Source organism: Cryptomeria japonica, chromosome 8 (genome assembly GCF_030272615.1).
Source record: "Cryptomeria japonica chromosome 8, Sugi_1.0, whole genome shotgun sequence".
Lineage (NCBI taxonomy): Eukaryota > Viridiplantae > Streptophyta > Pinopsida > Cupressales > Cupressaceae > Cryptomeria > Cryptomeria japonica.
The window spans coordinates 613242038-613259121 of NC_081412.1; the positions used below are offsets into that span (position 1 = coordinate 613242038).

At 36.1% G+C, this 17084-nt stretch overlaps 1 protein-coding gene across 1 annotated transcript in view; it reads right to left on the reverse strand.

Annotated features, from left to right (window-relative positions):
* The window catches only part of LOC131055965 (disease resistance protein RUN1), a 32203-nt gene extending 16895 nt beyond the window's left edge, over nucleotides 1-15308 (reverse strand). The window contains exon 1 of the mRNA XM_057990280.2: nucleotides 15095-15308. Coding sequence (XP_057846263.2) covers nucleotides 15095-15248 — 154 coding nt within the window. The 5' untranslated portion in view covers nucleotides 15249-15308. The remainder of the gene's footprint in view (nucleotides 1-15094) is intronic.
* Between the last annotated feature and the right edge of the window lie 1776 nt (nucleotides 15309-17084).

The following is a 17084-nucleotide window of genomic DNA, read 5'->3' on the forward strand; positions in this document are numbered from 1 at the left end:
TTTATTTCACACATCTCATTAAAAAAAAAAAAAAATAGTATAACTTGTAGTATAACCATACCCAAATGTTTGTCTATTTCGATGGTTGAATGTTATGTACTTTCTATGTTTAATATTCTAGTTTGGGTCAAGCTTACTAGTTGATCTAAAAATTGTGATTTTTTAAAATGCATTTTTAAAAGAAAAAAAGTTGTGAAAGCAATAAACTTTCTATTTCAAGTGAATTCATGTAATATATAAAACCACTTTCAATTCACTACACATTCTTAAGGGTGTAGTAGGAAAATTTCATTGTTACATTAGATAATGGGTGAACTTTTTTAATAGTGAAATATTTAAGCTTAGTAAATTTTATATCAAAATGGGTTTTCTTAGGTTAAAATGCTATGTGTTGTCATTGGTTTTCATTTTTTGATTTCTTAAGATTGTATAAGGAATAAGTTTTTGATATATGTTTATTAGATTATTTTGTTTTTACTATGAGAGTTTGGTTTGATATTTGTTTGAAGAGTTAAAGTTTTTTTTTTGGCTAGATAAACTCTAGCATGGGTACCAGGATCTATGTGGGAATTAGAATGATAAGAACTACAATGGAAAACATTAAAAAATAGTGGAAATATTATTTAGCTATGACAGTTAAAATGGAAGATATGTTTATTGAAAATATCAATGGATTGTTATATTATTAACAAAACAAATTGGCATGAAGGATGAAGATTGGCTAGTTTTTGATAGGAAGGAAAGGAGTTCAATTAGATAATGTATGTCAAACTTTTTTTATGTTGAATGTACCTATTGAAGCCACAATAAATGAGCTATGGGATAATCTGGGTACTATGTATAAGGGAAAGTCTCCAACAAATAAACTATTCTTTGTAAGAAGTATTCACTAAAGATGAATCATGATAACTCTATAGATAAATATTGTGGATGCCTTCAATACTATGGTAAGCCAACTATATGTTGAAATTAAAATAGATTATATTTGAAGATATGCCCCTATTAATTTAAATTTTTTTATCTAGCTCGTGGAATAATTTAACAATATAAATCACTTCTACTTCTTCTATTAAAACAAATGAGAAGAAAACATTTAGGATAATATCAATTTAAAGATATTGTAGCATCTTGTCTATCAAAACAAATGAAAAGAAAATATTTAGGATAATATCAATCTAAGGAGATGTGTTGATTTTAAGTGGTCACACTCATGATAAAGAAAACAATGGGAGAAAATAACGAAAGGTACAAAACAATGAAGAACAAATGTATTATGCCTCCATTGTGATGGCATAAATCTACTCCCAAATGTAGTATGTGGATGATCTTTGAGAAATATTACTTAATTAAGAAATATTAGTTTAACATATGAATGATTAGTTGTAAAACGAGCAACAAAAGGATAATATGCAAGTAAATGATTTGATTATGAAAATGCTAGCATAAGAATGGTATCCAATTGGATTATGAAATGAGGGTGGAAAACATTCCTTAAATAGATTTTTGAAATATAAAATGGTTGATATACAATTATGCATACATACATATGATATACATGAATTATATACAGCATACTGACCCCGAGGAAAGCGAAGTCACCTCGTGCTTTGTGTTTTGTGTCTATTATCCTTGGGTTTATCTCACACTTGGGGGCTAAATCTTTGTGATAACGTGCTCCTTTCCCTTCTCATTTCTTATGTGTATCACTACCTTAAAGTAATCACCCCCGTTGAGGCGTGTGCGATCGCTTTAACATAGGGGGGCATACATCCCGTCTATCCCTTCAAGATACTTGAAAATTTCTTAGCGAACTTAGCTTTGCCTTGAAAATTTTTGGTATTTCTCTTGCATGACTCATAGTGAGGGAACCTTACTACTGACAGTCATGGTTCTCCCTCGTGATCTTCCCTTTTACTTTGTCAATCGAAGTCGTAAGATCCTTAGTCCACTGGGGGCTTGGTGTGTCTTGCCTCCTTGACGTGGTGAAAGTCTTTCAATGTTTCCTTGTACTTTACCGAAAGTATGAGCGTACGCTTATACTCCCGCTAAAGTGGGGGCTAAATGTAGCATCCTAAAATTGCGACACTTGCAATTTCGACTGCATTTGGGTCTTCACGATGGCGATGCAACACGGAACCTGAATGGAGACCCCGAAACTTGTTCATGACATCAAAAACTGCATTTTTCAGCACCCTGGCCTGATCCTCCTTGCACCCTGCTGTCCCTGGAGGTGGGACCATGGTGCCCAGCACCCTGGTCCCTGGCCCTATTTTTGGGCCCGGTCTCTTTTGGGGCTTCGGGTCTTTAAGTTTGCAAGTTAGGAAATAATGTTTCCTGGTCGGCCCAAGGTCGGAAAAATCATTCTTTCAACCCTAATTGGCAAGTATATAAACTACATTTCCTCTCCCATTTTGGGAGATGGAAAAAAGGCGGAAGCGATATTCAAACATTCAAACATTCAAGCATTCAAGCATTCCTTCAAGCAATTGATCATTCTAAGTCTCCATTCAAGGCTAAGTGTTGCATTCAAGACAAGGATTCAACCATTAAAGAGGAGATCACATACAACATACAACATACAATAACATTACACCTTCGCATGTAAGAATACAAACATTCTTACAACAAGGTATTGGCACTTTATCACATTACAATCATTTACATTTACAGCATTTCTCATTTCTTGGTTAATTCCAAAATCCCTAACCCCCCAATCATCCTCTGTTTTCTGTGTGTAGGTTGCAGGTACGCGGCTGTAATTGAAGATCTGGAATCCTTGTGCAGAGACGAACAGATCCCCCTTCGTTTCGCGGATTTTTCGGAGGACCGTGTGCACGCCGGGCACCATCGTCCCGTCAATTTTCGCTCAAATTTGCAGGACAGTACCGTCCCGACATTTTACTGCTAATTCCAGGTCCATAGCTTCATCCTATATTCCTATCTCTGTTTATAAGCGAATCTTTCTCACTTTTCATGCGTTCCTAGCTTAATCCTTCTATCTACATTCTTTACAAAAGAGGGTAGCCTTGTTGTCTTAACCCTTGAAACTCATTTAGAATCCAATCTTGCATTGTGTAGGATTGGATCTTGTGGGTTTCAACCCCTCTTTTGAATGTAAAATCTCCCCTAAGTGAAAACCGTCAACCCTAGTGACCTCCTTTCTCTCTCCTTAGAGTGGTGGGGGGAACATTTAGGGTTCGATCGTGATTTTTCGCTTTACATTTTCGTGAACTCGACGTGAACATCCTTTCTGATTATTCATGGTTAGATCTGAAAATTGGATGCCTTGATTACATTTCCATGTTTGATCTTTTGCAAATTTTAAAGGTTAATTACATGAAAACCCTAAATTTTCTTTTTAGTGGTTGAGCTTGTGAAATGTCTAATTGTTAATGCTTGTTTCAGATCTACCCTTCTATTGCAAATTATCAATTCATATTTGTGCTTTAATTCTAAAAATTAAGTGGTTAAGTGACAAAACCTTAATTTTTAAAACCCTCTTGATTCAACCTTTGACCAACAATTTCACTGATCAAAACATCTCCAAATCAGCTGTAACTTTGGATTTCGCAATAAAATCATAATATCTTTCATCCCTGAAAATTTGGAAAAAAATTGCGAGGACCGTGTGCACCCCGAGCACCATCGTCCCCGACATTTTTTCCGAAATTTTGGGAGCTAGATCTTACTGTATTTTTCTGCTAAAATCCAAAATTTTGGCTGATTTCATCAATTCTAACACTTTCAAAATTAAAGTCAAAGTTGGTCTAGTGATTGTTTGGATTAAGGCTTCTAATCATTCAAAAAATTGTTGAAATTGAAATTTTGTGTCGAAATTGTGTTCTTACTGTCCTAAATCTGAAAAGTGTGTTGGCATTCATTCGAAATTTCAGTGCTTTATTCAAATTCTTGCAATTTGTGACTTTTGAAATTAAGTGTTTAATTGCAACAACTTTGATTTCCGCTTTCAAAATTGAATTTTGCGTGAAATGGAGTCAGCTTTTTAAAATTCAAAACTTGCATTGCTCTTAGTATTCCCTCTAAAATCAATAAATTCAAAATTTCAGTTTCCCTCTCTTTTTTCAAAATTCAAATTTTGCATTTTTCGACAATCTTGGTAGGGTTCAATTTTGAGATTGCAACTTTAATTTGGCCTATCTACGGATCATAAAATCACTCAATTTTTTCAGATTAGCTCTAAAATCATCATAACTTTCATCCCTGAAAATTTCGAAAAAAGTTGCGAGGACCGTGTGCACTCCGTTCGCCACGGTCCCTGACATTTTTTTCGAAATTTCAGGAGATTGTCGTGATTGCATTTAACAGCCTAAATCTAGGAGATTGGCTGATTTTATTGAAATTTGCTACCTCTAAATTCAAAATCTTCTCTCCCTCTCTAGTGCATGAGTTTTACAACAATAAGCCCTACTTACACTATTCCCGTTAGACGAAGCCTTAGAATTAAGTCTTTCCAAGGTTTAATTACCGAGGAGATGGAACCTAATTTGAATAACCTTTTTAACGAGGACACGGTTAATTCCTCTAATCCTCCTAATGATGAAGAAGCTCTCCATGAGGTTTCTGTAGAACAACTTTCAAAATTGGATAACCAATTTGATGATTTTCAGCAATGGATGTCTCATGAGTATCCCGATAGTCAAGCTCTTTCATTAATTGAGGGTCTAAAACGTATGGTTCAAAGTGATAAGAATGGAATTGATATTTTGCGTGGTATTGCACACATTGTGGATTCGAATGTGATGCCTATGAAGAGTTGTGTTGAAACTTTAGGTTATACACAACCTCCCACTCAAGTTAATCATTCTATTCCTTTGACAACTTCTATTGCTAGCGTACCTACCTTTACATCAAACATAATGACTACTTCTATACAAGACATTCCGCCTATGATCACCAGTCATGGGGGCAATCCTACCTCTTCAATTAACCCTCTTCCTTCATTCAATCCAAATTCTTCATTCATCCCTTCAATGAATGTCCCTATTATATCTCCACAAATGAACATGACGCAAGGGGGCAATTCATTTAACCATTCCATTCCTCCTTGTGGTGCTCCTCTTTTCCAATCATCTCCTATGACTAACTATCATAGTGTCCCGTCACCTTATTCTCAATCAATACCTTCTTTCAATAACATAATACCTCCATCACAATCTAACACGTCTAATATGAACTCTTCGACTGAAGCGACCATTAACAATCTTGCACAAATTGTCTCTTCTTTACAGCAACAAATTGCCTCTATGAATCAATCTAAGTTTAGTGTGCCCACATTTGATGTTGCGAGCCCACTTTCTCTTGACATTGTTCGAGCTATTCCCCCTAAACATGTTGAAATCCCGCATTTGGAGCTTTATAATGGTAAAGGTGATCCTCTAACACATGTTAAGACTTTTCAAACAATATGTACCGATTTTGCTTATGACCAAAGGTTGCTTGCAAAACTGTTTACTAGGACATTAAGAGATAAAGCCCTACAATGGTATTGCTCGTTGCCTTCTTATTCTATTACTTCTTTCGAACAACTTGCAAATGCTTTTATTCAACAATTTCAAAACAATATAAATCCTAAAGTTACTTTGATTGATTTAATGCATTGTAAACAAGGTGTTAAAGAAAAAGTGATTGATTTCATTGGTAGATATAAGCATTTGTATGCTCAAATCTCTTTTCCAGTGCCTGACAATGATGTTCAAAGAATCTTTATTTCTAATTTACAAAAAGATATTAGAGAAAAACTTTTGTTTTCTGAGTTTACTTCTTTCAAACAGTTGTGTGCAACTCTTCACAATTATCAACTGACTGTGAGTCAAATGGAACAAGCAAATCCTATGGCTCCGAGTGATAAGGGTGATATTAGTCAACAACCATTTGGAAAGTTTAAACCGAACAGAGAGTCCATTAAGTTCAATGAAAACATCATCAACAACAATGTGAATGCAGCATCAGGTGTGCCTCCTATTTCTAAGTTTTTCAAGAAAGAAAGAAAGTTTACTCCTTTGAATGAATCATTGCATAGTATTATGAATAAGTTATTGGAACAAAATGTGCTTACTCTACCTCCTATAAAGCAAATTGATCCTGCAAAGATTAATTCACCCTATTTTGATAACAAATCTTTTTGTCAATTTCATCGTCAACCTGGGCATGATACTGAAAAATGTTTTGCTTTAAAGGGTAAAATTCAAGATTTGATTGATAATAATACTATCTCTGTTTCTGGTATGAATGATAAAGGCAACACATCTGTAGCTCCTCCTAACCAAAATCTTAAGATTTTTACTGATCCATTACCTTCTCATACCTCTAATGTGATTGAGACTAATGATTCCTCTTTCTCATCTGATGGTCTTGTGTCTATGACTCCGAATGTGATTAACTTTGTACAGCAGCAAGAAAACCCTAAAGAACCTTCCATCACATTTTATTCTAGTGAAACTATCAGGGCACCTGATGGTCCTTTATACATAGTTGCAAAAGTCAAGAATACACCTTACCGTGGAGTACTTATTGATCCTTCGTGCATGGTTAATGTTATTACTGAAGAATTTCTTTTTACTTTGCAATTGAATCAAGTGATCTATGACAAAACAGATGTGATTGTGAAATTATTTGATGCATTTTCTTCTCCTGCAATTGGTTCTATTACATTACCTATTGAGGTCCATAACAAATCCCTTGATGTGAACTTTGCTATTATTCCCTCATCTGAACAATTTCGTGTGAAGCTAGGCTATCCTTGGCTATCTTCCATGAAAGCTATTGCTTCTCCTATTCATAAATGTTTGAAATTTCCCCATAATGGTGAAGTTGTTACTGTCAATCATAGTCTCTTTAAACCAGCTGAAAGAGCTTCTAGCGTTCCTATTGATTATTTTTGGCCTAAACAATTCCAATCTCTTCCTCCGCGAAGTGATCATCTTTTCAAATCTTATCAAAAGTGGAAAAAAGATATGATCCTATCTCTAAGTGAACCTCGAACACCCAAACTTGATATTCCTATCGTTCTTGAGAAGGAAGTTCTTCCTTTGAAAGATAAAACTAATGTCTTTCCTCAAGAAGATTCCCAACCCATTCCTATGGATGTGACTATGTCTATGCCTAATAAACTTTCTAAAAGTAGACCTATACCTCCTCGTCATGATGGACTTGGTCTCCTTCCTAAACCAAATATTCCTCCTTTATACAGAGCAGTTCCTCCTCCTTCCTCTTATGGAGAGAAGAGACCTTCCTCTTATCCTATTATCCAGCCTAAGAGACCACAACCTAAACACCCAAGTGATAAGGATGAGAACATTCCTCCTCCTCAATCTTCTCCACTTCCTACTAAGACTAGACGAAATCGTTCTGCACGTGAATGCCGACGAAAGCGTCGTCTTAGAGCTCAAGCAGCTGCTTCTCAAACTTTGCAATCTCCAAAAACACCTTCAACAAGCATTATTCCATTTTCTCCAAAATCTCCTAAACATAAGATGCATGATGGTTTTGATCCTGTGCGAGTTAAAGATCCTATTTTTATAAATCTTGATGATGATATAGATGAAAATATTATTCATGATGAAAATGTTACTTCTCTTGCTTCTGATAGTGAATATGAATATGTTGATGTTGATAACCATTTATCTAACGAATTTTCTAAAGCACTTATCCTAGCTCCTAGACAAGAACAACGTGGCTTGGAACATGAACATAGCCCTTGTTTGGATCTTGTGATAGCTCCATCTGCTGTGTTGAATGTTCCTCCTCTAGCGTGTTTCTTGCCTTCCCGAAATATTGATCAGCAAGATCGGGGGGTGGATGACGTGCTAGACTAGTTTCATTAGCATAGCAGATTCTCTCCTCCTCTCTTTTGTTACTTCTTCTATGTGTTATTCTCATTCTTCTATTTGTTGTCCTTAGTGTTGTCTACTTGAGGACGATGCAAAGCATTGAGACCTCTTTTGGTCTCTCTCATGTTGACTCAAAAGACACATGTGTTCCCTTCTTCTAGGTGACCTTCCTTGATTGAGGAATGAAGAACAATTATGCATACATACATATGATATACATGAATTATCATACAGCATACTGACCCCGAGGAAAGCGAAGTCACCTCGTGCTTTGTGTTTTGTGTCTATTATCCTTGGGTTTATCTCACACTTGGGGGCTAAATCTTTGTGATAACGTGCTCCTTTCCCTTCTCATTTCTTATGTGTATCACTACCTTAAAGCAATCACCCCAATTGAGGCATGTGCGATCGCTTTAACGTAGGGGGGCATACACCCCGTCTATCCCTTCAGGATACTTGAACATTTCTTGGCGAACTTAGCTTTGCCTTGAAAATTTTTGGTATTTCTCTTGCATGACTCATAGTGAGGGAACCTTACTACTGACAGTCATGGTTCTCCCTCGTGATCTTCCCTTTTACTTTGTCAATCGAAGTCGTAAGATCCTTAGTCCACTGGGGGCTTGGTGTGTCTTGCCTCCTTGACGTGGTGAAAGTCTTTCAATGTTGTTTCCTTGTACTTTACCGAAAGTATGAGCGTACGCTTATACTCCCGCTAAAGTGGGGGCTAAATGTAGTGTCCTAAAATTGCGACACTTGCAATTTCGACTCCATTTGGGTCTTCACGATGGCGATGCAACACGGAACCTGAATGGAGACCCCGAAACTTGTTCATGACATCAAAAACTGCATTTTTCAGCACCCTGGCCTGATCCTCCTTGCACCCTGCTGTCCCTGGAGGTGGGACCATGGCGCCCAGCGCCCTGGTCCCTTGCCCTATTTTTGGGCCCGGTCTCTTTTGGGGCTTCGGGTCTTTAAGTTTGCAAATTAGGAAATAATGTTTCCTGGTCGGCCCAAGGACGGAAAAATCAGTCTTTCAACCCTAATTGGCAAGTATATAAACTACATTTCCTCTCCCATTTTGGGAGATGGAAAAAAGGCGGAAGCGATATTCAAACATTCAAACATTCAAGCATTTAAGCATTCCTTCAAGCAATTGATCATTCTAAGTCTCCATTCAAGGCTAAGTGTTGCATTCAAGACAAGGATTCAACCATTGAAGAGGAGATCACATACAACATACAACATACAACAACATTACACCTTCGCATGTAAGAATACAAACATTCTTACAACAAGGTATTGGTACTTTATCACATTACAATCATTTACATTTACAGCATTTCTCATTTCTTGGTTAATTCCAAAACCGGGGTTTGCCAGGGTTTGACCTAAGGGCAAACCCCTAATCCCTAACCCCCCAATCGTCCTCTCTTTTCTGTGTGTAGGTTGCAAGTACGTGGCTGTAATTGAAGATCTGGAATCCTTGTGCAGAGACGAACAGATCCCCCTTCGTTTCGCGGATTTTTCGGAGGACCGTGTGCACGCCGGGCGCCATCGTCCCGTCAACTTTCACTCAAATTTGCAGGACAGTACCGTCTCAACATTTTACTGCTAATTCCAGGTCCGCAGCTTCATCCTATATTCCCATCTCTGTTTATAAGCGAATCTTTCTCACTTTTCATGCGTTCCTAGCTTAATCCTTCTATCTACATTCTTTACAAAAGAGGGTAGCCTTGCTGTCTTAACCCTTGAAACTCATTTAGAATCCAATCTTGCATAGTGTAGGATTGGATCTTGTGGGTTTCAACCCCTCTTTTGAATGTAAAGTCTCCCCTAAGTGAAAATCGTCAACCCTAGTGACCTCCTTTCTCTCTCCTTGGAGTGGTGGGTGGAACACTTAGGGTTTGATCGCGATTTTCCGCTTTACAATATCTAAACTCCAAATAATAGTATATCAAGCAGAGGTGTTTTCACTATCAAAAACTCTATAAGATAAGTTTACTTTCCATGATATATTTACTATTTTTTAGAGATTTGGGGAGGAGTTATTGGCTATTCATGATGAGATCTTTTTAGTGATTTGTGACCTTTTGCTTTTTCCATTCACGGTTCCATAAGAGGCATTGAGTGTTCAAGTCATTAGATAGGAGCCTTGCACTATTAAACTCCATAGCATCTGAAGTGTTCGGTAATTTCATTGTCTTTAGCAAATGATATTTGAAGTGAAAACAGTCATTTGTTTAGACCAAAGTAGTTAAACCAATGATGAACACAATGAACAATAAAACATCAATGGCTTTCAATGAATAAGAAAATGCACAAAGAAAGGAGAGTATTGCAACTCAAAAGTTCAACATATGCAAGCCTTCATGATAGATGAAGATCAATAGCAATGAAACATTAAAGGCTTGAACACTTTATATGCAACTTTAGATAGCAAGATAAGTAGATTCATGAAGAAGCCCAATCATTGAAAGACAAAATTCTACCTCTTAAGATTCCTAGTTGTATTGAAAAAACCAGTGGCATCCCTTTGTACAAGAGGCATAATAATGTCTAGGACAATCATTAGAGAGCAGTGAACAATGAATAAATGGCAGTCCTCAAATACCCACCAGAGACAAACAATAAAGTATAGCCTAGAGACAAGAGAAAGACTATTGAAAATACATATGGTGAGTGAAAGATAGCCCCATCAGGTTTGCAAGATAAAAGAACAGTGAAAGTCATTTAGAGGAAAGTTTCAGTCCAACTTCATAGTGAACAAAGCTTCAAAATTCAGTCACGTTGCAGATCACAGGTATGTGACAGAGAAAACAATGACTACAAAGACCAATCACAATCATAAAGCTTCAAGACAATATTTGTAACATACAAGATTTCAAAATAAAAGGGCTTGTGATACAGTGAAGAAGCAAAGACAGTCAAAAGGTTTCAATAAATAGACAATGTTGACAATATCACGCTGATCTGTAGCAGCATCTATAAAGGAAGGCATGTGGAAAGTACAGTCCATAGCTTAAGGAGGCCTGGAGCAATAGCTAGAATTCTTAACAATGATATTTATTGTAGAATGTACAAATCATGAAAGATGAAAATCGACAAGAACAATCTTTTTATCAAATATCACAATCCAAGCTAAAGAGACAGAGTTTGTAGTCCAGAGAACAATGGTAGTATGTAAGAAAAAGTTCTATCAAAGAAATTTTCAAAAGGACATGTGTCATAACCATGATACCCTAGGTTCCTGTATGTCATAAAGATATAGTTTTTTCAAAGTGATCTTTATAGTGCTAAAGGGAAGCCAACATAAGGTTCCATGCTTAAACACATATCCCAGGCATAGCAAAAGTAAGAGTAGCAATACAAGCTACAAGAGCAGGATCTATGAGGGTGTGATAGTGAAAAGTGGTATGGAGCTGGTACCTAAAGATGCACAAATCTAAAACAAAGCCACAATAGAAACCAATACGCAAGCATTTTTTGTTTTGCAGAGACAAGTATTTCAAGTTCATAGCCCAACAAGTGCATTGATGACAGTTAAGGGAAATAAAGAGAGCAGCCCGTAATACTGCATTGAGGGCTCGTGAAGATGTTTTTTGCAACCTCTATCAAGTGGGTTATAGCCTTAAACATGGAAGAAAGACCACAATTTCAAAAAGGCAGTCAAAGCGAGGTCATTAAAAAAAACATTGTAAAAACAATCCTTTAGGTTTATAGGACAGTCTGTGGTTTTGAAAGGGTCATGAGAAGATAAGCAACATGAAACAATAATCAGAAAAGCAGCCAAATGACATTGTTACCGCATAAAGGAAGCCTTGATCAAAGATTGATAAGATAAAGCATCGGGAGGACTGTCATAATCACAGTCATAGAGGAATTTCTTGAAGTCAAAACCAATGAGAAAATACAATGATTCTACTCTATGGACATCACAATAGAACAATTGAATGTAAGGAGACAAACAGGTCACTGCGAGGATTTCTTTCATGAATCACATTTGAATTACCATTATCATCGCATAGTAAGAAATTCCACTATTCAAAGATCCAATGACTGTCCTGATGAGCAATGAAGAGAGACTCCATGAACACATCTTTCATACGCTGGTCAGAGATATTATGGGCCTGTTAAAGGAAAAGTATATGCATTTCAAGTGAAAGTTCCAACAATGAGTGATAGAAGAAATGGCAAAGGTGTAATAATAGTATGAAAAGTCTAATAACATGACCACAATATACAACGATCAAAGTAGAAAGACAGTGACATAAACACTACTATTATGGTAGCCACTGTGTTAGGAACCTTCAGAATAGTGTTTTCAATGAAAGTTGTCACAAGAAGTAAGATAACAGAGTACTATCAAAATCACAAGAGAAAAGACAGTGATACACAATCTTCCAAGATGATAGTAAGTACTAAGGACATATCAAATTTATTATGTTTTAGTTTTTAAAACCTTTAAATTTATCTCATTTATTCTCTGTTGAAACAAAAGAATTCATATCAAATTTAGATTTGTGAGTTGTGATAAGATGTTTCAGTTGGTTTGAAATGGTGCAATTCTGTTGAAACAAAGAACTAACATCTACTGTCTTCTTTCTCATTTTAGCAGAGAATAAAAGCATATTCCTCTTGAAAAATCTATATCCCTTCATTAATTGTTGCATTAGCCTAAAATTTTGACTTATTATAAGCCAAATAATACAAACACTTTTGACATTTCTTCTTAACATTGATGCACTTAAGCAAGCAAAACCCTTCACTTTTGTTTTTGACAAAATCTCTATAAATTGTTTCACAGAATGCGCTTTGCCGCTGCCTTTATGTTTTTTCGCAAAAGCACTTTCAATACACCCAAATAATTGGCTCCCCCAATTGTTTTGGCCATATTCCTTTTACTATATATATGTACTGACATGCTTACATTTTAATGTCTAACCTTTATCCAACAGACTCAGGGACTCAATAAATGTTTCATTAAGAGGGGGAAGATTGTGTGTCACTAGAGCAACTATATTTTTATGTTTTACTTTTTGATTTATGGTTGATAGGTGATTGATCACTTAGGTCTTTCAACCTAAGAAAATGCTCAGACAAGGATCCCCTGTTGGTCCATTTTGTGGAGAAAAACAAATTTTTAGATACAATACAATGCATGACTCTTATTTGATGTTTTTGATATTTATTTTTCAGACTTGTCAATAAGATAACAATAGGAGTGGCATTTCAGACTTCGGGTATGAGATCATCAGATATGTAAAGTTTTAGAAGAGCGAGCACCATATAGAGTTGTGAAATTCTATCTAGTGTGTTAGGTAAAGCTGTCATGGAAGTGGGTGTTCAGAGTGTTGTTTAAGTTGCAGCAATAACATTTGTATTTGGAGGATTTCTGAGTGTGTTTTAGATCCAATAAAGTGGTATTTTTATGTCTAAAGCATTGTCATACAGTTCTTATTAAATTGGACGGTTTATTTACCTATTTGGAGGTTTCTTATTACAGCCTCCTAGAGGTTTGATTTCGATCATAGAAAACCAAGTTGACAATGCTGATAATGACTATTATAAATGAATCAATAACTTATTTTCCTTCCTACAGAATTTTGTCTCCAACTACCTATATTTTCTTTGTCTCTGCTCTTCTTGTTATAGCATTTGGTGTGAGGATTGAATTGACAGCTATGTTTTCATTTTCATCTTCCATCGGTACTAAAAATCCTTTATCGCTTCTTAAGGATGCTTCGTATCTAGTTATTGGATTTGTGAATGTAAATTTGCTTGATTTCAAAGATATTTCTGAAAACATATGGTAATACCTTCTTAGCACATTTTTTATTTTGCAGATGGCACCTTAACTGCTATTCAGACACTGATTTCTACTAGCTTATGTGGAATTATGCATTCCTTGATAGGAGGACAACCCCTATTGATTCTTGGAGCTGCAAAACCCACAACTCTTATGTATACATATATGTATAACTTTGCGAAAGATAGGGATGATTTGGGACAGATTGTTTCTTGCATGGACATGATGGTAAATATGAATAGTCACAGTATTAGAGAATTCATATAGAAAGCGCTATATATTGTTTCCATTGTATTTCAATACATGTGATAGGATCTGGAAGATGGCCATATAATGTATTATTTTAAGAGAGAAGGTATTTTATAAAGCTCTTATTGATGGAAAGAATGTTGTGTAGGGCTTCTGTGTGGACAACATTGCTACTATTTGTTCTTACAAATTTCAGTAGTGTGTGAGATTTTTTTTAACAAAGTTTGGGATCATTTAGATCCATCATTAAAATAAAAGATGACAATACATCTTACCAGAGATGGCACTAGAGGATGGCGATACATCTTACCAGATCGGATCGGTTAGCCCAGCCTGCAAGACAGGTAGCGGACCAGTACCGGAATCCGTATTCAGCTGTTTGTAGGATCCTACGTTAGAGGAAACTTTCTCTTCGTTGAAGGAATATAGAAGGTTGAGTGGTGGTTCAGCTCCTAATGTAGATGGTCTGGTAAACATTAAAACTTGATACAAAATAAAAAACCAAAAAAAATCGCATTTCATCCGCCTTAGTTGTACAAATCTAAAGCGTCGCCGTAAAGGATGCTCAATGACATAATACAGGGCTGTGCATAAAACCCTTTGAAAACTTGGGATTAGGGATTGACATTTCCACTAGAAAATCATAGATAACAGTTCTCTTTTTCTGCGATACCTGACTTTTCTATGGCTGTTATAACACGTTACTCTCTGCTTTATCACTGCTGCTTTTGACATATCAGGTTTGATCTTTCTCGTTTGATGGTTTATTCCTAAACATTTTAGGACTTGATACAATATAAAAACCAAAAACTTCTCATTTCATCCACTATAGCTGTATGAATCTAACGGTGTTGTAAAGGGTATTCAAAGACGTATGCTATACAGAGGTGCGTAAAACCCTTCTTTTAAACTTGTAATTAGTGATTATCTGGATCTGGGGACATTTGGCAGCCTCTCATTTCTTTTTGTAAAAATTAATTCTTATCACTGGTTAATGGAATATGGTAACCAACAACACGTTAAATGCTATTCAATAGTTAGGACATTTTATCAGCAGTTACATCTTTAATCAGACCAAAAAGAAAATTAGATCTACTTTCCTCCACCTCAACTATACAGATCTTGTTTACGCAACTGAAAAAGGCATACGGAAAACACAGATTGTGCATAAAAACTACTTCTTGCATACCTTTCTTAACATCATTACAGCATTCTGTATCGCTAGTGTTGGCGCGGCTGGAGGATGCCATCTTAATACTAAACAAAGCAAATATCTCCAGAACAAAGAAGGGTCTCTGCACTGAACAGTGGTGAGGTAGGCTATGTTCAGATAACTCCCACATAAAACAGCCGGAAAAGTGCTAAAGAAAAAGGAAATTTCCGTTAAGGTGCAGACTGTTGATAAGTGATGCTGCTATAGCATGCAGCTCCATGCAACTCCAGTTTGGACATGAAGCTATCCATTCATCACCATGCATAAGCTATTTTTAGTTAATAGTTTTTTTTTTGTTTATTCATGCAAATAAAGCATGTACTCCAGCATGCATGAATCCTTAGGACTATTTTTAGTTTTGCTTTTTGCATGAGTTTGTTTTTAGTAAATAAAGCATGTTGTGCATGCACTTATTGTATTCTTAATTTAGGGAGTAGTTTGCTTTTTTTAGTTTGAGAGCCTTAGTAGCTTTCCATGCAAAGCTAAGAATATATTTAGAACTGCAGTTATTATTTATTCTTCTAGACTGCAAATTCTTTATATATACAGCATCTATGTAATTTTTTAATTAAGCTTCAATAAAGATATTGGTGTTTTCTTTTTTTTGTTGTTATTGTTTGCTAATCAGTTGGTTCAGAGAGGATAGGTCAGGTTCAAAATTCTACAAGTGGTATCAGAGCAGGTAAAATTGTTTTGGGTTAAAGTTTTATTGTTGGAATTTCGCCAAAGTTAATCATGTCAAATTCTAACCATATGCCCGTTCCAGAATTTGATGGGAATGATTATGATTATTGGTGCATCAAGATGCTGACCTTTTTTATTGGAAAAGATTTGTGGGAGATTATTGAATCAGGTTATGAAGAGCCAACTGATTGGAATGCCCTTACAGCCAATGAAAGAACAGCAAGAAAGGAAGCAAGGAAAAAGAATGCTCAAGCTTTGTTTCACATTCAGATAGCTCTTGATAAGAGCTTATTTCCAAGAATATCAGGAGCAACAACTGCCAAAGATGCTTGGAAGACTCTACAAGAAGCTTACCAGGGTAGTGATCAAGTTAAAGTGGTCAAGCTTCAGACATTGAAGCGAGAGTTTGAGAATTTGAAGATGCAAGAAGCTGAAAGTATAAGTGATTATTGTGTCAGAGTCAAAGATGTAGTCAATAAAATAGCTACACTTGGAGAAATTGTAAGCAATGAAGTTTTGATTAAAAAGGTGTTGAGATCTTTGACACCCAGATGGAATCATGTAGCAATAATCATAGAAGAAAGCAAGGATTTGACAAAACTACAGTTTGATCAACTGGTTGGATCCCTAATGTCTCATTAAGAAAGATTGAAAGATTCTTTTGAAGGTGAAGAGAAAGCGTTTTCCTCTAGATTGCTAATCACAAAAGATGAAGATACAAGCAGCAGTAGTGCCAAAATCAATCAAGGTCAAGGTAAAGGGCAAAGCCAAAATTCTTCAAGAGGTAGAGGAAGAGGTGGCTCAAGAGGAAGTGGTGGTTTCAGAGGAAGAGGTAGAGGCAGATTTGATAAGAGAAATGTTCAATGTTACCATTGTAATAGGTATGGCCACTTTGAAAGAGAATGCAGATTGAAAGAAGGTAAAAGTGCTAACTATCCTCAAGAAAGTAGTGACAATCCTCCTGATCAGTTATTTTTATCTTATGCCAAGGGTGAAAATACTAGTAAAGATGTTTGGTACCTAGATTCTGGATGCTCTAACCATATGACAGGGAATGAGAAGTTGTTCTCAACAAAGGATGGAAGTTTCAAATCCAAGATCCAGCTTGGTGATGATAAATCATTGGAGGTTGCTGCCAAAGGAGCTATGGAGGTCCAAACAAAAGAAGGTATAAAGAGTATTCATGATATTTATTATACTCCACAATTGAAGCACAATTTGTTAAGTGTTGGGCAGCTATGTGAGAAAAATTATAAAGTAGTCTTTGAGAATAAGACTTGTA